At 47.9% G+C, this 21,362-nt stretch overlaps 5 protein-coding genes across 5 annotated transcripts; 3 read left to right on the top strand and 2 right to left on the bottom strand.

The window, feature by feature from the left end:
• Positions 1 to 4,201: 4,201 nt before the first annotated feature.
• Positions 4,202 to 8,272, top strand: N7466_008592 (uncharacterized protein; the record flags this gene model as incomplete). The annotated part of the gene is made up of 4 exons (XM_057167981.1): positions 4,202 to 4,459; positions 5,196 to 5,737; positions 5,871 to 6,153; positions 6,212 to 8,272. The coding sequence occupies 4 exons, from the start codon at positions 4,202 to 4,204 to the stop codon at positions 8,270 to 8,272; spliced, it is 3,144 nt and encodes a 1,047-aa protein (XP_057018612.1).
• An 832-nt stretch (positions 8,273 to 9,104) lies between these two features.
• N7466_008591 (origin of replication complex subunit 5 family protein) lies at positions 9,105 to 10,860 on the top strand (the record flags this gene model as incomplete). The annotated part of the gene is made up of 3 exons (XM_057167980.1): positions 9,105 to 9,191; positions 9,272 to 9,649; positions 9,727 to 10,860. The coding sequence occupies 3 exons, from the start codon at positions 9,105 to 9,107 to the stop codon at positions 10,858 to 10,860; spliced, it is 1,599 nt and encodes a 532-aa protein (XP_057018611.1).
• Positions 10,861 to 11,784: 924 nt separating this feature from the next.
• Positions 11,785 to 13,959, bottom strand: N7466_008590 (uncharacterized protein; the record flags this gene model as incomplete). Its single annotated transcript, XM_057167979.1, has 10 exons — positions 11,785 to 11,978; positions 12,161 to 12,326; positions 12,472 to 12,857; positions 12,926 to 13,020; positions 13,077 to 13,114; positions 13,177 to 13,261; positions 13,320 to 13,350; positions 13,414 to 13,687; positions 13,744 to 13,853; positions 13,929 to 13,959. 10 exons carry the CDS (start codon positions 13,957 to 13,959, stop codon positions 11,785 to 11,787), a joined length of 1,410 nt encoding a protein of 469 aa, XP_057018610.1.
• Positions 13,960 to 15,185: 1,226 nt separating this feature from the next.
• On the top strand, positions 15,186 to 18,140 carry N7466_008589 (plasma-membrane proton-efflux P-type ATPase; the record flags this gene model as incomplete). The annotated part of the gene is made up of 4 exons (XM_057167978.1): positions 15,186 to 15,557; positions 15,630 to 15,860; positions 15,919 to 18,028; positions 18,097 to 18,140. The coding sequence occupies 4 exons, from the start codon at positions 15,186 to 15,188 to the stop codon at positions 18,138 to 18,140; spliced, it is 2,757 nt and encodes a 918-aa protein (XP_057018609.1).
• Positions 18,141 to 19,170: 1,030 nt separating this feature from the next.
• On the bottom strand, positions 19,171 to 20,187 carry N7466_008588 (uncharacterized protein; the record flags this gene model as incomplete). Its single annotated transcript, XM_057167977.1, has 2 exons — positions 19,171 to 19,550; positions 19,653 to 20,187. The coding sequence occupies 2 exons, from the start codon at positions 20,185 to 20,187 to the stop codon at positions 19,171 to 19,173; spliced, it is 915 nt and encodes a 304-aa protein (XP_057018608.1).
• Between the last annotated feature and the right edge of the window lie 1,175 nt (positions 20,188 to 21,362).

Here is a 21,362-nt window from a genome sequence, read left to right as displayed (position 1 = left end):
GGTACCAGTTGACCTCAGGCCCTATACATACATAACAGCCCGGGCGCCTAGGCATTTCAATGTTCGAAGGCATTTTGAATGTTATAGAGCCCTGAAGGGAAAGCACTTCAAGAGAATCCACCGACTCAAATTTGGGAATGTGCCCGAGAGCCATGTGGGTCAACTGGTTCTAGCTCAAGGCAGGCGGGCAGACAGATACGGAGTACAAATCAGAACATTTTGGAATATGTAGGGCAAGGGCCACAGACCACACTAACCCTACATGTAGTGCATGGAGACACTTTATTTTTTCTTAAAAAAAAAAAGTCAAGTCCACAGACCTGTCAAAGTGGGGGCCCCTAAACAATCATCGCACTTGCAGCGTGGGCATACAGGGGAGTCTGCACGGACGACGGGTTTAGAACCCACTTGGTAGACTAGGTTGTACATGATCTACTTACTCAGAACTCTGGTCTTAGAGCTTACATATAGCTGAGGTTCCAAGGTTGTCTCGTGCCAGATTGATTCAGGAGAAGGACAGAGGGGGGAAAATGATAGTGGTGAACCCCAGGCAGGCCTATTTCCAAGTCACTGTATCTAACATTTGAATCATGGGAACTACTACATGTTGTAACTCTGCTAGGGAAAATAATCCGTGCGAAAGATCCCAAATTGACAGGGAATCATATACCCACACGTGCACGTGCATTTAAATGTTGTATGTATTTATAGCGTGTTTCACAGTGGTCACTGCGCTAGGACTTCGATTCGTTGGCAGTTCTGGCCTTAAACGAAAAGCCACCCAAGAAATAGAGATGGCGAATATACCTAATTTGTGTGGCAAATCCGCTTGACCGCAAGTTTTAGTTCGAATGTTTGGAATCGCCACTGAACCCCCAAGCCCAATGATCAACTCAAGTGGTTTGTGTGGTTCAAACACCCAGGAGTTGTTTCTCCAAATCCACAAGGAGATTATTGACGGGTCACACTTTTCATGCAGGTAGCTACGTCAGAGACGGTCTTCATCAGAGAAGTAATCCACGTCAAACTCCGATACAAATGAAATAAAATTCCCCAAAGGAGACGAGTTAGATCAAAGCGAGAGCCATGTGCACGTGGCAGATTTGGCAATCGGTCCTAAGTACTCCGTACAACCCTGGAAGCCCCATCACCGCTTGTCTTTCCTCTGGCGCCAGAAGACTAATGGAGATATCGGCTGCGGCTACTCCGTAAACGATCTAGAAGTGTCATTTACCGGGGGGTTTTGGAGTTCTGGAGCGGGGGCCATGCCATTCGCCGGGATTGATTTGCCAATGGGGGCAACGACTCAAAATCCGGGAGCGATGCATCAACGAGTTTGAGCTTATATCAGCCGATCCTTGGGGGAATCTCGTGTCAGAATTACTACATGGTACGGCACATATACGGAGGGAGTGGTCCCGATGTCAAGTACGGTGTAACCATTGTCAATCAGTCGAGGCGCAAATTGGGCGTTGGGCATGAAAAAAAGACCAATCTTTGGTTCCTTTGGGCCTCTAAGAGGACAAGCGTTTTTTTTTTTCGGTGTTTAGTGGCCACACGAATAAAATAATCCTTTCGGCAATCGGACTAGTGTTGACACTAGTTGTCCCCAAAGTGTATGTGTCATTTCGTGCTTGAAAATGCTCATCTGGCATTAATAATCTTCTCTTAGGGGACATGGGGCACAGACCCTTATTTGTACTCTGTACTCTGTCGGATGTTTTAACATCGGAGACGATGCCAGCCTTATGAGCAAATCAGAATGTTTTAATAGCATTTTTTTGACGTGAAATGATCAAATTGGGGTTTAGAATCAGGGTAAGGAAGAGGGGCAAAAAGTGGCCCGTGATTGATTGGCGATCCGTTCTCCGAGAAGGGGAGATTGACTGGGGTTCATTTGATGCAGGATCTCCACAACCAGTGAGGGTATGCTCGTCATTCGGTGGATCAGAGGGGCTCTAATGGACAAGATCAGCACCAATGACTGGTATCACGTTCACCGCTCATCTCGCCAGTCGAGTCCTTATCGGTAGCGAGGCGTAAATTAAAAGAGAGTAGAGTTAAAAAGCGCCAGAGAGCCCAAAGAGGGGACAGTACTGGAGAGGAGAGAAGGAAGGAAAAAGAGAAAAGGAAAAAGAGAAAAGGAAAAAGGAAAAAGGAAACAGGAAAAACCGCCATTCAGTAATCCGATACGTATAGAACAAAGAAATCCGAAAAAAAGGTTCAACACCTGACAAAGGTAGTCTTTGTTAGGATTCTAGGAACCATGGATCTTCCCGGGGAAACCGCGTTCCAAAGGTTTACTGGCTTACGCGAACCACGAACTTGGGAAAACAAAGCGATAAGAGAGTTAGGGGGTTGACTTGGATCTATATATCAACTCTGTTTATTGTCATTGTTTAACCTTGGAAGTCTTTTCTAGAAGACACATTCATCAGAAAATGGAGAAAAATTCCCTTCGTTCCCACTGAAACCTGTCCGATTCAGGTACTAGTCGCTCCGTGCGGTGGCTAACCATCTTAGAGGGCGATCCGCTGTCAAATCTTCGCACTCGGCGCGTCTCCACTCGCCTAAAATGATACAGTGCTCAATTGGCGTGGAATCATGCACCTGCACCTGCCACGCTCGCGAACAGCGCATCTTTTCTCTCCGCTTTCCCCCTTGCGCCATTGAATTTGGAAGTCCATAGCTTTGCATCATAGGAGGCCAAAAACCATCCTGGAACAGCAAGAAAAAAAAAAGAAACAAAATTGTGAAAAGAAGGGCTGAAGAGTACAACAGGTCAATGGTCCATGAGGTCTTGGTCCACTATAAAATTGATTATGGTAAATACTAGACACCATAGAGGGATCGAGCCTCTTTCCCCTCTGAAAGTTATTGACCATCTACCCCGGGCTGGTCTGCAAAGATAGCTGCATCTTGGTGGTACAGGTGCAGCACATCTCCAATCATGCCTTGAGGCCCGAACAATTCCCGAGTAACTGCTAGTATGTATGGTCGATCTATCTGCTGTGACCGCCAGATTTCCCACCACCTCCAGGGCTGGGCATAGATTCGGGATATTTGGAAGATGTTAGGATTCTTGGTGCCTTTGATAGGGTTTTCAATTTATATATGTATTTTTTTTCGATTGATCAATGTTTTCTTAATCCTACGGGGGGGTTTTTTTACAGGGACACTTACCTACAGTAAGATTTTCCCCATTGTTGCTAGAGATTGGCAGGAAAGGGCGATATGGGATATGAGATACGGGATATGGGCTTTGGGCTTTAGACCGGTCGGATACTAATCAAAGAAAAACACTCAATCAACACCTAATTATCAATCCTAAATCTGTAAAGGAAAAAAAAAATAGATTAAATCTGCTTAAAAGAATGCAACAAGCGAGAAAAAGCCCAATCAATTAGTAACCAAAAATCCCCCAAGAGGAAAAAAAAAAGAAAAGAAAAAAAAAGGGAGTTCGTACGGCCACGCCCGATTAGGGTTGCAAAGAGACCTCCCCGCTCTGGATCTCTCTCCTTCTCTCCCAGCCTCTCCTCCTTTCCCTCCTATTCTTCCTTCCCTACCAGCTTTCTGTACAACAGTTCTTGTATCCTTCCTTTGGTATATTCTTGGTTCATCTGTACTTTTTGTATTTGTGAGCACATTCGTTTGTCCGGATTATATCGTGTTTCGCTAGGTAAGTTGTTCCATCCCACTCTGCGATTCCCTGCGGCTGATCTCCGCATTTTCCAGCAACAACGGGTTGTTGATTTTTTTGCGCCCTCCGCTGCACACAATATCCCTTAGATGAATCCACTTACCTAGCCTCTTACTGGATCCTGAATCGCCCTCTACCTCATTCTCACGAGGCGTTCATTGTGTGAGTGGGAATCCTTTTTTGCGAGTGTAGATCATCTCCGACCAAAACCCCTCCGGCCCCTCTCTCGAACCTCCCCCCCCCCTTACTTAGGGACAGTCCACGACACAACACACCGCTCGGCCCTATATACCTGTCAGGAAACTATCCCTTGTCCTGCCACTTGTATGCCTCGTGGCATGGAAATTTGGGGCTGGGGAGAAGGAGGCGTCCGAGTGTTGTCATTGCTGTAACCCGCTGTCTTAAAAAGCACCGTGCAAGCTGCGGCCACTTTGGAGAACTTGTGCTGACCCCAGACGTTGTTCAATGTTGTAGTATAACATTTTGCTTGTTCCACCCACCATGGCTTTCAAGAACGGGCTGAGCGAACGCCTCGATGAGCTGCGATTCCCCTCCCCGCGCTCCCCACCGTCCGATTCGGCGTATAACCCCCTCTCGCCAGGCAATTCGAACTTTGGGTCAGGCTTTTCACGACCGAATAGTGATGTTCGCGCCAACTTGCAACGTCGATTCACCACGGACTCGAGCAAGCTGTCGTCTTGGAATTTCCTAAATCAAGGGACCCCGCAGATGCCCGATACCCTGGACCTACTATCCTCGGTACGTAAGAAATTTCCTAGGTTTTTATTTTTTTTTGTTGTTCTTGAAATTGCTATTTGGGTCAAAAGCACAAATTCATATCTGGTTACCTTTCGAGGGCTAGGGGAAGAGAATAATAGTTTATTCTCCGGTCCCCAAAACCCTCAGGCTTTGGCACGTCGATTTGATCTTCCTGAGGCAATGGCATGTGATAAATGTTCTTGTATGGGTGTCAATCGCTGCTAGACAGTCAATAGGCGCCTGTATGATTTATTGCTCTTGTTCCCCTTCCATTCCTATTGTTCCCCTTCCCAACCCTATTCTTCAACTCCTCAATTGCACTATTGCATTGAACCCAAACTCGAAAGTTCAAGTTTGCCTTCAACTTGATGCATCCCATACAAGGACATGGGAGCAGTGGGACATTAAGGCAGAGCTCTATTCGAGCTTCCCTTTTGAGACTATCTGCTTCTCTTCTTTTTTATAAAAAGAAAACCCATCACCCTCCTTCCTTCTTCCCCAAACCTCTTCTTCAATATCAACTGCTTCTTGACTACTGCATCCTTGCGATCATCCACACTTTTGAATCTGCGACGCGTTGAGCGTGTCCGTTTTTTCAAGCAATTCCTTCCTCCACACTTGAGTTTATCCGACGCGTTGAGCGTGTCCATTTTCTCAAGCATTCCCCATCTTCAACTCACTTCTGCACTTCACACTTCACTTTGTCCGACGCGTTGAGCGTGTCTATTTTCTCAAGCAATTCCTGTCTTCCATCGATTTCCTTTATCCCCAACACGCCCTTCTCGAATCAATGACTCGTTCTCGCAAATACGCTCAACATCAGACTAACAAGGTCCAGTTTGAGAAGAAACGGCAGCACATCGAGTCCATGCGTGAACAAAAACGACGATTTGAAGAAGATATGAAGCTTCTCGATATCCAGCACGAGAAGGAGAAAATGGAGATGGACCAATTGGCCCTTGATCTTGCTAAGGCTGGCATTGCTGGCCGTGCCAGTCAACCTACCACTCCCCCAGAATACCGTGACCCCAGTGTGTCTACTGGGGGAAGACCCAATCTGTTTCCTGCTGCCAGTGTGACTTCATCTCCTGGATTTTTCAGTGCCTTCGCTCCTTCTGTTACCTCTCCTCAGAACCAGGGGTCGCAGAATGCCCGTTCTCATGCACAATCTATGGACCGGTTTGCCGTGCATTCTCTTCCTGGATCTCGGCGCAACTCCGAAAAAGACAACTTCTTGTTCGATTCGACCGTGATCGATTCCACTATTCGGGGTACCTCGTAAGTTCATCTCATCCCTCCCGTCTCCATTGCGCACATTTTGAAAAACCGACTTGAATTTCCCATCCCTTCTTCCTCTTTCTTTTCCAACTTCAGTGTTTTCCTAGAAAGAACGTGACTAATTGGATCCTAGACACCGTAACTCGATGCCGTCGAACAACCACTACAACGCATATCGATCCAATGGAAATGTTCATACCGGCAACGCAAACGGCAACGTTAATGGCTATATGAATAGCTACAACCCCGCATCGGGCTTTGACTCATTTCCAGTCGCGAAACATCTCTACCACGGCGATGCGGGGCTGTTAGCGAAAGATGAACCTCGTTTGTCCACGCCTGACATCACTAGGTACATCAATATGACGGATCCGGAGGACAAATTCCCAACTCTTCGTCGGGATGGCTTGAATATGGTAAGTGATTGATTTGGTATCCCCTTCGCTGAGGGCTTGCTCTAACTTTGATGTTCAGCTGGCAGCCAATCCAGACGCCCATGATCTTGCTAACCCACGGGGTTTGGGCCATGAAACGTTTTCTTACCACAGCCGCAATCGCTCTTCCCACCAGAGCATGCCCCCGAGTCTGACCGAGATGAGACGCCACGATCGCCTGGATTCCCTGGGAGGCGGTCACGCAGAGGACACACTCATTCATCGGCACCAGGCTCGCCACTCCCTGGAGGGTGGTCCTGTTTTCCCAAATGAGCGCGAATCTGTCACCCCAGTGCCCTCTTATAGCCGTCCCATGGCCCGCATTTCATATTCTACGAATGATGTACCTACCGTTAGGGGTACAGCTTTTGAGGCAGCCATTACCCCACCCAGGAATAACGTGGATCGTGGTCATCGCCACACCCCGAGCGTTGGGCGTATTCCACCTAGCGTGCACTCTCACCAGTCTAGAACGTCCCCAGATTCTGAGCACCAAAACAATCAGCTCGGTCAAACTATGCTGCAGGCAAGTGCTGCCCCATTTGGCCCGCAGATTTCATCGGCGATGTCAAACAATAGTCTGAATGGCTCTGCTGCACCTATCGGTTTACCATTCCCCGCACAATCGCACGTTACCAATGGTGTTCAGCCCTATGGGACAGCCTCGAACCAGATGGCTCTATTCGCCGATCCAAATTCTTACGGTGGATTTTCCAACCATGCCGGCAATGGCTATCGTGCTAACGAGGCCCCAACCCGGAGCGGGCACAGCCAGAGACGTGCCACTGAGAGCGAGGCCTCCCAGTATCAGATTGCACGAGATATCCCCAACCAGAATCGGTTTGATGGCCCCCAGCAGACTCGATTCAACCACCCTCTGGAGCACTACAAGGGTCAATTGTACAGCCTGTGCAAGGACCAGCATGGTTGCAGATTCCTGCAGCGAAAGCTGGATGACAACAACCCGGACCACGTTCAGCTTATCTTTCAAGAGACGTACCCGTACGTAACCGAGCTCATGACTGATCCGTTCGGCAACTACCTTATCCAGAAACTGCTCGAACTGTCTAACAATGAGCAACGCACTATCCTGATTAAAAATGCCGCCCCTCTTTTGGTGGAGACAGCATTTAATCAGCACGGAACACGTGCCCTGCAAAAGATGATCGAAACCATATCCACTCAAGAGCAGACTGACATGGTGATTGAAGCCCTTGGTCAGCATGTTGTTGCTATGGTTAAGGATATCAATGGCAACCACGTTATCCAAAAATGTCTCAACCGCTTGCGCTCGGTCGACGCAGACTTCATCTATGAAGCCGTTGGTCAAAATTGTATCTCCGTTGGTACTCACCGTCATGGGTGCTGTGTCCTGCAGCGTTGTCTTGACCATGCGTCGGGTGATCAGAAAGCTCGCCTTGTTGATCAAATCACGCAGAATTCTTATATTCTGGTGCAAGACCCCTACGGAAATTATGTTATTCAGTATATCCTGGATATGAATGAACCTAGTTTCACGGCACCTCTATGCCAAGGGTTCTTCGGCAAAGTCGTCACTATGGCGATGCACAAATTCAGCTCTAATGTCATCGAAAAGGGGCTGCGCACATGCCTACCAGGCCATCGTCGCGAGATGATTGCCGAGATGGTCCATCATGAGAATTTCCCGGAGTGTCTGCGGGACGCTTACGGGAATTATGTTATCCAGACTGCTATGGATCATGCCGACCCGGAGTCGCTTGGTGAGATCGTCGAGGCTATCCGGCCAATTCTGCCATCGTTCCGTCAGACCCCACATGGACGTCGAATTGCTAGCAGAATTCTCGCAATTGAGACCAGTGGCCGTTTGTCTGCTGAGCATCCCATCCGCGAGGTCAATGTTCCTAACCAGGTTGTCAAGCCTTCGGCAAAGAAAAATCACCTGTCTCAGGGATCGGTCAACGATTTTGCTAACCAAACCTTTCCACCAACCCCTGCAACAAGCTCCACTGCGAACACCCCTCCTGGCGGAGGTAAAGAACACTCCTTGATGTTCCCCGCCCCTGTTTCTCCATCTGCTGGCCTTGTGCCGAAGACCGAGGCAGGCTACCAGTTCTTCTAGCTGGGGCATCGGAAGGCTTCCATCGCCATTCTTCATTTTTATCATTTCCCCTTGACTTCATCATCATCCTTTCCTCTTGTATTCTTATCCACATGACACGATCCCATGATATTATTCCCTTTTCATGATTTCACGGAACATACGACGAGGTTCACATGTTCTAACGTGTCCATTTCAACGGCCATGTTTTGTTATTTGAACTCATTTACTCAGTTTTCTTTGGCGTGACGTCTCGTGCCATGGCTCATCTTCGGTTGCTGTCAAACTGAGCGCCTAAGTACATCTGCAATGTTTCCCTTTTGCTGCCGCTGGTGTTTTACTTTCCGTGGATCCGATTTCTTTCGTCACATTGTTTTTACACATATTTTTTATCATTTCCTGTTTCAAGCTGCTTCATTTTTATCACCCGTTTTTGTCGTGAGTGGACTTGATGACATATTCACATGGCGCTATGCACGCTTGTCAACTTGCCAATTTTCCTTGTCAGTGGACCTGCCGCCATGTTGATGCGTCGTTCATGGAGAATGTGTACATAGAGGACTAGGCATTTACACTCCATGCCTAATCCTACCAAATCTAGATGCACATTCGAGCAATATATTCCATTTACACCGAATGTCTTGCAATTGTAAAAAAAAAATTGCCCAAATTCTAGATTTTGTAAAAAAAAGAGTTGCATCCCATCAGGTGCGATTAAAGCTGATCGACGCGTCGCGGCATCACGTGACTTGATTTTCGGGGAACCATAAGCTTGGGTCCGGAGTCTGCATCCTTTCAACCCTACAGACAACATTGAATATCGGCGTGTGGAACGTTGGAAAGTCCGCAATCCATGGAGCCCCCTGACATTGCTCGCTCACTCAGTGCGCAATGGCCATGTCGGGATGTGCAGGCTCGACAACTTGCTAGTCTACTCCATGTACGTTGTTGCTCCGCACGATCATTGAAATAAACAGAAGCCCTCTCAACAATTGCTAACTCATCTAATCAACTTCATAGCCACAACTACCTAATCCTTCAACTGTGGTCGTCCATGGAGTCTCGGCAACCTGCAAATCCACAATTATCCGTGGTGTACTTGCTGCCCTTGAGGCGCCACATGCCGTTGTTCGAAGCACCGAGTGCATCACTGGACGGCATCTACTGACCAAGATCCTTTGGAATACACTTGAGGCATTTGGTCAGAAGGACGAATGGGAGAAGTTCGGAAAAGGACGATGTGAGCATGTCAGTACTTTGGTAGTGCTCCTGGAGGAATGCTTGGCTGCGAGACCTGCCGACAAACAAGGAAATTTTGTCTTGGTGTTGGACGAGATAGATAGGCAGAGAGAGGCGGCGCCGACTTTGCTCTCGGCACTGGCTCGACTTGGACAAATTGTGAGTACTCATTGAAGATTCTCGTCGTGTTCTTGCATTCTCGGTGGCCCGCCGGTGCTGACAGCCAGTCCCATTAGATCCCATCGCTTTGCGTTGTATTGGTCCTGAGCTCAACTCCACGGCCACTTTTCCTCCAGAGTGCGTCGGTTCCTCATATCAGCTTTCCGCCATATACCCGAAAAGAGATGATTGATATCTTGATGGCTTCGCCTGCGCCCACGCTAGAAGGCCTGCCGGAGGAAATACTTTCCCGCGTATATCCGCACTTTGTTTCGACCATCTATGACGCCCTGGTCGGACCGACAGCTGGGTCGATCCCAAACTTCCGATCTATCTGCGAGAGGTTATGGCCCCAATTCGTGGCCCCTGTGTTGCAAGGCGAAGCACCTCCTGGCAATACCGAATGGGACTTTGCGCGACTGCTGGTCAGGAATAGGGCACTTTTCAGACACCAAGGTGAATCGGCGCTTGTTCATCGAATTGTGCCCGACAACTCTTCTGCCCCAAGTAATACATTATTACGCAAGCCCCTTTCCGCCAGTGGCGTCCGCTCAGGGTTGCCCTCTCTACCATACTTCTCGACTTTAATCTTGACATCTGCATACGTCGCATCCCACACCCCACAAAGATTGGACACTATCTTTTTCTCCAAATTCTCCTCCTCTTCACTGTCCGCTCGCAACAAGCGTGCTCACCACCGTCGTCGTCTCAAGACACTTTCACAGGCCCAAGCCGAAGAAATGAGACAAGCTAACGACCCTTCAACCCCAAACAAAAAAGGCAAACGGACCAAGACCCGTATCACAAAATCCACCCTGTCTTCAGCCTTTGCTACATCGTCAGCCACTACATCTGCGATGGGAGGTGGTGCGGGTATAACAGGTCCGTCTACGATTCTCACAGCACGTCCATTCCCACTCGAGCGTCTTCTCGCAATCTATCACGCTATCGACCCCAACCCGCCCGAAAATCCCATCCGCACCGGCGCAGTTGCAGACCAGATCTATGCCGAGTTGGCCACACTACGTCGCCTGCGTTTAGTTGTCCCGGCCTCGGGTCACCATGGTGGCCTTGGTACCACTGCAAGTGGAAATACGAGTGCGGACGCAGGAGAGAAATGGTGTGTCAATGTTTCTGGTGACTGGATTGGGGAGTTAGCCAAGGGCATTGGTGTTGAGGTTGGCGAATGGCTAGCTGGTGGTCTGGACTAGTCGAGTTTCCAAGATTCTATTTGTTGCACTATCTGGAGTATGACGAGAGAGTTCTATTCTTTTTTTGCATTTGGTGTTGGTTAGGCTGCATGGCAATTTGATATGCGAATCAATTATACCCGTTTTTTATGCCCATTTTCCGCCTTGGATAATCTCCTGCCCTCTCTATCCTATCCATAAATGTGATAATCCCAAGCGCTAATCAATCCGGGACAAGTAAAATGGTGAAAGTCAAGTAGGGGCCGCATGGCAACGGCTAGGACAACTCCCGCCTGCTTTGCGATATCTCGGCTGCTCGCCAAACGCCCACCTGGGCAATGGATACATGTACCACATTATTGATTGTTTTACTTCTGGATGACTCATTACAGCCATTACGAACTCCAGAATTTAGATAATACACTGTATTACAATGAACTACAATGCAGTGTTTACAATGAAAGAAGATTTGGCAAACATAGACCCTCGGTCTTTCCATGTGTATAGAACTCGAGCAAATCTCCTCCATGACTCCGACCAAGATTTAAAGCACTCTCCAGCCAAGAGTTCATCTTTGCTCAACTAGTCTTCAGCTTCAGTCATACCCATTGTCAGAGTTCGAGAATGGAAACATGGCTTTATTTCTAGCCTTCGATAGCTTGATCTATCGCTCGACTGCTGGAAACCCGCAGAGGATCTAAACGAGCCGGTAGCTTGTCAGCTCGAAAAATGGGGGACTTGATCCACGAGACCTAGTCAAATAGGGTCCAAATGAGCTAGTAACTTATCAGCCAAAAGGCATAGTCTAGTGGATCCACAAGACCCCCTATGCAGGTAGGCCTTGTGAATCGGACCTGTAAGCTCGCCCACTCCAGTCATCCTGGTTTAACACTCTCCCTGTCTAACAAAGCGCGAACACAGGGTGGATGTGGTGGGCGGGCAAAGTTACCACGCCCACTGGTCCACCACTGTGCCGGCGCACACCAGCAAACTCGGAGCCCGGGGGCCACGCGCCGAAACCTTCTCGCTATCCTCAAACCGTACACAGCTGACTTGGTGAGAGTACTCGTACTCTGTCAGCGGCGAGGACACCTCAGTACCTGATCGCAATGAGAACAGTTGCACTTTCTTGTCGGAGGCTTTTGAATTGTATTAGCAACCCATCCGCTCAATTAAAATGTCAAATTGAATTGATTCATGCAACAGCAGGAGACGGAATGTAAAGGGGGAGATGGGAAGGGGGTGTGAAAACGGGGCAAATGGAAGGAAGTAAGGTCAAGGTCAGAGAGGAGTAAAGGATGTAGATAGGACAAGGTCTTACCACTGGCGAGGAGACTCAACTCCGGGCTGACATCGAACCCAGGGACCGTGTTCGGCGAATAATTCTGCATCGACAGGTATGGGCGTGTAGCCGTATGTGAGCTCGACATCGGATTTGGTTTGCGCTGTAATCCATTCGGGGCGAACCGAATATCATACAGTTGGAGCTATATTTATATAATTAGTGATTAGTAAGTGAAGAGTCAGGCGAGGAGTGTGGATAAGAGAAGGAAGAAGAGTAGGGGGAAGAGTGAAGGGTCAGGTGAAGAGGTGAACAAAAGAACAAAAGAACATGAAAGAAGAGTTGCTTACTTTGCTGGGTCCTGCTACAGCTAGACAATGCTCGCTGACTCGGACGATCTTCGAAACAGTTTCTGGGTGTTGTAACCGTGTAGCGCTGTAAAAGGTGCGTAGGTCGTGCAGAATCACTGTCGAATCACGCATCCCAGCTGCAATGACATTTGTGGAAAGCCAGTCCACCGCCGTCACGCAAGCATGGGAGGAGTCGGCCCGCCGAGCAAAGTCATTGTCCCCGCCTCGTGGGAATGGCTTATTCGAGACGGTCCACCGGTCAAGCTCCCCCTCAAGGGTTGCCACACCCCCCGAAGTGCCAATGGCGAACAGAGCCCTATCCTTGGTTGGGCAGGCGGCAGAACAGAACACGGTGGAGTTCATACGGATCTTGGGTTGACCGGAGACTAGATAGCACGTGAATGAGGTTAGACTTCCGTGACTTCGAGTATTTTAGATATCAATTAAGACCCACAAGGTAACATGTCCCGAAAGTGGAGCAAGTCGTCCTCGACGATTTTGCGAGGATAAAGGGAGGGAAAGCCATCTTGAGTTGCATCTATGGTGAACCTGGGAGTGTGTCAGTAACTCGAATATATCGTAATTGGATCTGAGTAAATACTCACAGCATGTAGTCTGCAGGGCTTAGGGTCATCGAGGTCACCTATGATCAACGTGTATTAGTCTATATCCATGTAGACTATAGCTTGTATCCATGTGACGTACCATGGACGCATTTCCAAGGGCTTCTTGGGTGCTTTCTCTGTAACTCCACTCACTGCCTCGGCTGTCTGGCCGGGAGTAATTGATACTATTCGATTGTCAGTCATTGTAAGGCACTGTGGGGTGACAACAGAGGGGATGCATACAATACTATTCCGGCAGAGCCTTGTTGGCCGCCTATCAAAAACATGTTAGCATCTTCCTACATCTTCCTATAAACGTTTTGCAGGCAAGACGAACTGATGAAGATATTCCCATTTGAAGGATGGCGCACAACCTCTCTGATAGAGGTTGGGTTTACGCTCCTTCTAATTGCCGAGGAAATTTTCCACAACCTTTTCTTTTCTAGTTGACTTGCGTAGGTCCGGGCTTGTTGGTCTAATCTGACCGGAGTCGAGACGGCCGGCAACCCCAAAGAAAGGGCTACATTGTTGAAGGCGTGATTGTAGAACCCGGCCTTCTGTACCCTTTCTTTTCTGATGCGATTCTCGAGCTGTGCTCGATCTTTCTTTTTCTGCAAGGCTTTGTGTCAATCATTGAACCATTTTCTCAAAGTATTTGCATGCTAACCTTTTCATCCTGTTCCTTCTTTTTGATGGCATCGTTGGAATAAGATGAGCCTGACGAACCAGATGCTACGTGATTCTTCTGGATCTGAAAATATTTTTTCTTCTCGGGATCTATGCATACAATCAGGATTTGTTGATTTTGAGTGGAATGGAGAGGATCAAAATCAAAACTTGGGTTTCGCTTACCATAGTAGAATCCTGGAATTTCGCGATTCATCGTCGCGGGATTTCAACTTCACGCTGATTAGGAGAAAAGATGATGGAGGATGGAAGGAGGGACGACAACACGTAAGATCGACGTGTAAAATGGCGTGACAGTCAGGTTGGAGCATACAGGATTTTTCCTGCTGAAAGCGTGAAAGAAGAAGAACGAGGAGGAGGAGGAGGAGGAGGAGGAGGAGAAGAAGAAGAAGAAGAAGAGGGCAATAGGATGATGATGAATCGATGATGATCGTGGAGGATGGAAGCACGGAGGAGAATCCGTGGGATCAACTTAGGAGACACTGATATGACGAGCTGAAAAAGGCAGAATGACAACAGGGAGTTGCGCAGAAGAAGAGTATCAACGAGTCAAAATAGTATGAACTTTTAATACTGAAAAGTGATGGCGGTGTTGCCGTGGCCCGTAGGTAACTGGCGCTGCTATTGTAAAACATGCAGACGCTTCTTGACGCAAATTTCAATGGGCAACATCTCTTGAGTAGTTAATTATTTCCCCTATTATGAGAAACGCTAGCTCCCACTGGAGCATTTCACGTCAAAATCATCGCATTAAAATTCACTTGAACTCGGCAGATTCAATTGATGGCGACGTCGCTGTGGCGATTACATAACATTGATGCCTGGGGCAGCCAGGTATAGTTGTATTGAACTTGTCGACTGTCGTTGCCCTAAGAATCCAGACATTATGGCTGAACTTCAATGAGACCATCAAATCTGCTTTCAATATTGAGTTGCCTGAACTAGTACTTTGGCCACATCCAGTTGATTATGGGGCTCTGAAATGTTGGTACTGAAGGTCCACACTGTTCGATATCAATTGATCATCATATGATATATCGATAAGCATTTCCAACTTCCAAGCATCCTCAACATTAGTCTGCTTTTGTTGTATTGTGGCTTCGATTTCGACTCTTTTTTCTTCTTTTTCTTGGATTATTACGCGTCGGACGCGTCGAAACCCAGCATATAAAAGCATCGGCTTCAAAAATCGACGAGTCAATGGCGCCTTCTCTTTTTGTTGCAAATGGCCCCTGCCATTGTAAAAGGTCTGTATTGCAACAAACCTGTGTCTGTTCATCATCCTTCCCCATTTTTTTCATCAATAATGCACAACTCATATCCTCATTTTATGAATAGCATTATCTGAAAGAAAAAAAGGCTTATTTTTTTTCTCAATAGACTCTTTGTTATTGTTCCACCTGCAGTCTTCCTTTATTCGCCATGACCCAAGACATCGACTCCCAGGCCCTGGGTCTTGAGCACAGCCCGGTTGATGACGACTGCGGGGTAGAGGTCAAGGAGCTTCCCTTGATCACCCGACTGGAGACAGAAGACGATTTGGACTTCCTGATCAGGGAGCTTGAAGAAGAGGACGGCAAAGATCCTGACCCAGAAGCCCTGACGATCGACCCTCGTAACGATATCCACAGCCCATCGCCTTTCCTTTCAACAGACCTCAGAACAGGTCTTAGCGAGGTGGAAGTTGAGGCTTCACGACGGAAATACGGTTGGAACATCCTAGAAGAGGAACGAGAGAGCCAGTTGATCAAGTTTCTCATGCTATTTATCGGGCCAGTGCAGTGTGTCATGGAGGTAAGTGGATTGTCACTGCAGATTCTATGCAGCTATCCTGTTTGGCTAGCAGCTCACCCGTCTGGCACATAGATTGCAGCACTCCTTGCAGCCGCTCTGCAAGACTGGATTGACTTTGGTGTGATCTCAGGTCTTCTTTTGCTCAACGCCCTTGTGAGCTTTATCCAGGAATACCACGCCGGAAACATCGTCAAAGCCCTGAAGAAAACTCTTGCTCTCAAGGCCACTGTCATTCGCAATGGATCCAAGGAGGAAATTCCCGTCAAGAGCGTTGTTCCTGGGGATATTGTTTTTCTTGAAGAGGTAAAGCCCGACCAATGGAGGTGACGTAGTAAGTATTGCATGCTAATTCTCGCCATAGGGAGTGATTGTTCCAGCTGATGGGTTCATTGCGTCTGAAAATGCACATCTCCAGGTCGACCAGTCCGTAATCACAGGAGAGTCCCTTGCTGTGGATAAACACTCAAATGATCCATGCTTTGCATCCTCCATCATCAAACGTGGAGAGGCTTTGATGATTGTGACTACCATTGGTGACAGGACATTTGTTGGAAAAGCCGCAGCCCTTGTGAACAAAGCCACAAATCGAAAAGGACATTTCACTTTGGTTCTGGAGGGAATAGCTAGGGTCTTGATGACTCTCGTCAGCTTCACTCTCCTTGCAGTATGGATCAGCTCGTACTACAGGTCAAACGAAATCCGTCAGATTCTAGAGTTCACACTGGCCATCACGATTGTCGGTGTCCCTGTCGGCCTTCCAGCAGTTGTAACCACAACAATGGCTGTGGGGGCATCTCAGCTTGCCCGAAAGTCTTGTATTGTTCAAAAGCTCTCCGCCATAGAGTCCTTAGCCGGTGCGGATATCCTTTGTTCGGATAAAACTGGCACCCTCACTCGAAACAAGTTGGCCCTTGGAGATCCATTCACGCTTCCTGGAGTTAGGATCAATGATCTCATTCTCACTGCTTGCCTAGCAGCAAGTCGGAAGAAGAAGGGTCTTGATGCCATTGATCGTGTCTTTATCAAAATCCTCAAGAAGTATCCAGATGCCAAGACTCAAATGGACATGCATAGAACCATCGGGTTCCATCCTTTCGATCCAGTGTCCAAAAAGGTCACCTCTGTGGTACAAAATGCTGACGGCGAGAGAATAATCTGTACAAAGGGAGCCCCCATGTCAGTTTTGCGTACAGTTCAGGAGGATCAACATGTCCCAGAGGAAATTCAGAATGCTTACACGGCGAAGGTTGCTGAGTTTGCCAGCCGCGGGTTTCGGGCTCTTGGTGTAGCTCGCAAGGTTGGAAATGGTGAATGGCAGATCCTCGGAATTGCGCCCTGTTTGGACCCTCCACGTTATGATACGAAAAGAACAATCAAAGAAGCACATCAACTGGGTCTTCGTATCAAGATGCTCACTGGAGACGCTGTGGGAATCGCAAGAGAGACTGCGCGCTCCCTAGGACTGGGCACGAACATATACAATGCAGAACGTCTTGGCGTGACTGGAGCTGGTGATCTGCCTGGATCTAAAGTCAATGACTTCGTGGAAGTTGCGGATGGGTTCGCCGAAGTGTTTCCGGAGCATAAATATAGAGTTGTAGAGATCTTGCAGCGGCGGGGACACTTGGTTGCCATGACGGGGGATGGTGTCAATGATGCGCCCTCTCTCAAACAAGCAGATACAGGTATTGCGGTTGAAGGCTCTTCAGACGCTGCACGCTCCGCTTCTGATATTGTCTTTCTTCAACCTGGACTTTCTACCATCATCCACTCCATTAAGTGCTCACGCCAGATATTTCACAGGATGTATTCGTACGTGGTTTATCGAATCGCGTTAACCCTCCACCTGATCATGTTTCTCGGCGCTTGGATCATCGCCATGGACACGACTTTGGACCTCCGTCTCGTGGTTCTGCTCGCTATCTTCGCTGATGTTGCCACCTTGGCCATTGCTTATGACTCGGCTCCTTACGACATAGCTCCTGTTCGATGGAATTGTCCCAAGCTTTGGGGCACCTCAATTGTTCTCGGCACAACACTCGCTACAGGATCTTGGGTCGCCCTCGGGACCATGTTGCTACAAGGTGAACACAAAGGCATCGTGCAGAACTTTGGGGATAAGAGTATGGTCGTATTTGTGGAGATTACTTTGACACAAAACTGGTTGATTTTTATTACGCGTCTTCAAACCCGCCGCCCTGGACCGTTGTGGAAGCCCGGCCCCTCCCTGGCGCTCATCATCGCCGTTTTTTCTGTGGACATGATCTCAACGCTCATGTGCTTTTTCGGTGTTCTGAGCGACACGCCTTCTTCTGGTCTAACCATCGCTCGAGTCTGGATTTTCTCTGCAGGAATCACCTTTGTCAATGGTGTCTTGTACGTGTTTCTCCAGCGTTCCCGCTGGTTTGATGACTTGGTGAACGGAAGGATGTGGCGTCGCAGACCCCTCCCGCGTGACACTGAGGACTTTGGTAAGTCCCCTCAATGCTCCCGTCTCTTTACTCGCAATATCCTTGCATGAAGCTGATAGACTATATAGACACCAGTGCCGGTCGGCTTTCTGTCCAGCACGTGCACCAGTAAGACGCCCCGTTTGTTAGTTGACACTGCCCCTTCCTTCGTTCGAAAGACCAGGTCCCCTTGGGATTCGACACTGCCCGTTCCTTTGTTCGAAAGACCAGGCGCCCTTGGGATTCGACGTTGCATGGCAATATTTTATTGAAGGGAGCATTGAAGTGATATCTTAGGAGAACTCGATTCAGCTGGGATCATTTAACTCAGCTTCATCGAAGGATACAGCACAATAGGTATTAACGTCCGGATCAAATCTGTATTATTAGCACCTGATACTTGAAATGCTGTGATCCCCTTCCAGACTTATTCCATTGTAGGTTCTATAACCTTGGGTAAGTAGATACCAAGGTATGTACTTGCTCATCAATTGATCACCCTGAGCAGCCCATATCCCTAGAACGGCAACCATGGCTCTTCCAAGTTCCCAGTACTGTAACTCCAAGGATTCCAGACTGCCAGTGGTTGATTGGTTTGCGTGCCGGGTGACCCCACTTTCCCCACGCCATGACTGAAATTTGAACCTAGCGCTCCTAGCGTTCTCTTACTCTTCCAATCTTGTCTTTCCTTTTCGTCGGATCTTTTGTCTTTCCCCTGGGCTTGGATACTTTGATTTACTAGAATAATTGGTTTTATTCTTGTTCTGGATCTCGCAGCACATTATGGCGTCAATTGCATGTTGGATGCCGTCACTCGGTGCGGTCTATAGGTGTAAGTTGTAACCGACTGGTTTTAACCTCCAGATGTCCAGTGGAAAAACGGGAAATCTTGGATTTTTCCACACGTTACTGGGTGCAGTGGTGCATTATTTCCTGGCCATACTATCTTACACCCCAATGTCATGCATCTCCTTCAAATGTTGAAATATTAGTCTACGATGTATTAAATAACCGAGTGGAGTGTGAAAGATTCATGCGCAGATACGCTTTAAATGTGTTAAGTGTTCAATTAAAAAAATGTATCTGAAACCCGCTCCAAACATAAGATGCAAAGCATATTAACATACAAACAGAAGAACCTATTTTTAAGAAGAAATCGCTCATTAGGCACAGAAAGCCTTAGGAGGCCTAGGAGGCTCTACAAAAGGCATCAAGATGCCCTCGATATCCTGCTTCTCCTGTTCCTCCCGTAGAATCTGCTTTTGTCTTTTGTACATACGCCAGAACACCATACTCCCATGCATTTGTGCGATAGAAAAGGCAACGTGTAGGATAGGCGTGACAACCTTGAAGGCAATCTGCCATCTATCCCAGAGGCTGCCAAAGAGCCACATTGTGACGATGGTCTCGAACAGTGTTCCACAGGCCGTTGTGATAGCGGAGAAGAGAAACACACGACTGAGGAAATGGTGGCGGTGGGGGTAGATGCGGTAGAGGATGATGGCGACGTGTGGGAAGAACTCTGCGATGAGATCGAAGGCACCTGAAAGGGAAGAGAAGGGAACACGTTAGACGAAGTTGGTGAGAAGACATACAGATGCTGTTATTTGAGCGACGGTAGATGGAGATAGGAGATATGACTTACCCCAGACAGTACACAGGATGAACTCGATGTCTGCGTCTGGCTCACGGGCCAGACGTAGACTGATCACAATAGCAGACTGTCCTATCAGGATGGTACCAGTGTGGTGGGCGACTGCCACGGGGGATAGTTTAGAGCGGTAGATGAGTTCAGTCATGTACATTGCGATGAGGATCTGTGCGGCGACGATCATCACGTCGCCCATGGTCACAATGGAGCCATGGGCAAAGGGGGTATGAAATGTCGAGCTACCGAAGCTCAGGCAAATGAATGGGTAAGCTGCCAGGACTAGGATGAGGATCTTTGTTGCGGCGGAGATGTGATGATTGATAAAGCCACGTCGATTGACCTCATTGAGATCTGTGTAGATATTTTGATAGTACCATTTGATGAGGAATCCTTCGAGGATGTAGTAACGAATGAAGAATAGAACGAGCAAAGTGACCGAGATAATGAGCGCTGAGAACGGGGCAAGGACTGAGATGGCTTCCAAAGGCTTCTTTTGTAAAACGCCATCATGGCGTGGGAGGAGGGTCATTGTGTGGATTCAGTCAGGAGTGAAAAAGAGCGTGAATGAGAAGAATATTGCAGCGAGCGAAGGAATCCAGAAGGCTTTTGTGAAATGCGTCACATGTTCTAAGGGAATGGAAAAATTGAGGAGAAGTGAATATGAGGATTGAGAGAGAAACAAAGCCCCGTTTTCCCGGGGTGATTTGTATTTAAAAAACAACTAGTTTCATACTGGGCCGCGGTACAGCCCCAAGGACTAAGTTAAGCAACAGGAGTTAGACTTCCGGGGCCAAGACTTTTTAGGCGGCAACCCCTAAAGCTTAAGCCAAAGCTTAACCCTGTTTCTCTCCAGCGCTGATTGGCCCATCGGATCACCCGAAAACCCTGAAAATGGTGGATCAGGTACGGGGGGTAAATGTTACTCTGACAGGCAACAGAATAATCGATACGAATTTCCTATTATCGATTTATTGACTTGTCTTCCCAAGTAAGAGATTCTTCATTTGCCTTTCCGGGCTTTGCTTTAACCTTTCCAATTCCAAGGGTTCCAAACTTCCATGAGGCTCATGCCACAATTTACAATCTTCCCCTGCCCTGTCTCAAAATTTCTTTTGTCTCCAGGAACACAACAAAAAGTCTCCAAAAAGACCCCCTTTAACAGATCAGGAATTTTTTTAAAGCCTGAGAGATTTCTTTCTTCCTTTTCTGAATTGGCCACGTTGGTGGGAATCGGGTAATCTGGTTGCCTACAAAAGCAAGCCACAGCCGCTAAAACCACCAAACCTTTCATTTGGGGGTCTAATAAGCGGAGAATCTCCATGCTTACCCTCTTTAGCCTGAAATTCTGAATTTGCCCTGCTAGCACCTTCCTACTAGTCCTCATAAGACACTGTCTGGTCACAAAAATAACCCATAGCCCCAAACGTGAAAATCTTCGCGGGATGGCAACTTCCATACTACCTGCGGCCCCTCAATTCGAGTCCCCATGATACCAAAAAAAGCCAAGGGTGTGCCAAGTGCTGGGCATCCTCATGGACGGGTTGGATCTCACTCGGCTTGAGAAACATTCATGGGAAATACTAGTCCTGAAATCAGCGATGCATATAATAAACTAAAAGCAAAGGAAATGCAATTATTCCACCAACTGATCCCATCGAAAATCTTAGAAGAGCCCAACATTGAACAAACCGTAAATAATAAATG

This window comes from Penicillium verhagenii, assembly GCF_028828195.1.
Source record: "Penicillium verhagenii strain IBT 33310 chromosome Unknown utg000008l_segment0_segment0, whole genome shotgun sequence".
In the NCBI taxonomy this organism is placed as follows: Eukaryota; Fungi; Ascomycota; class Eurotiomycetes; order Eurotiales; family Aspergillaceae; genus Penicillium; species Penicillium verhagenii.
Note: the sequence above shows the minus strand (reverse complement) of the source record. Positions and strands in the feature narration are given on the sequence as shown.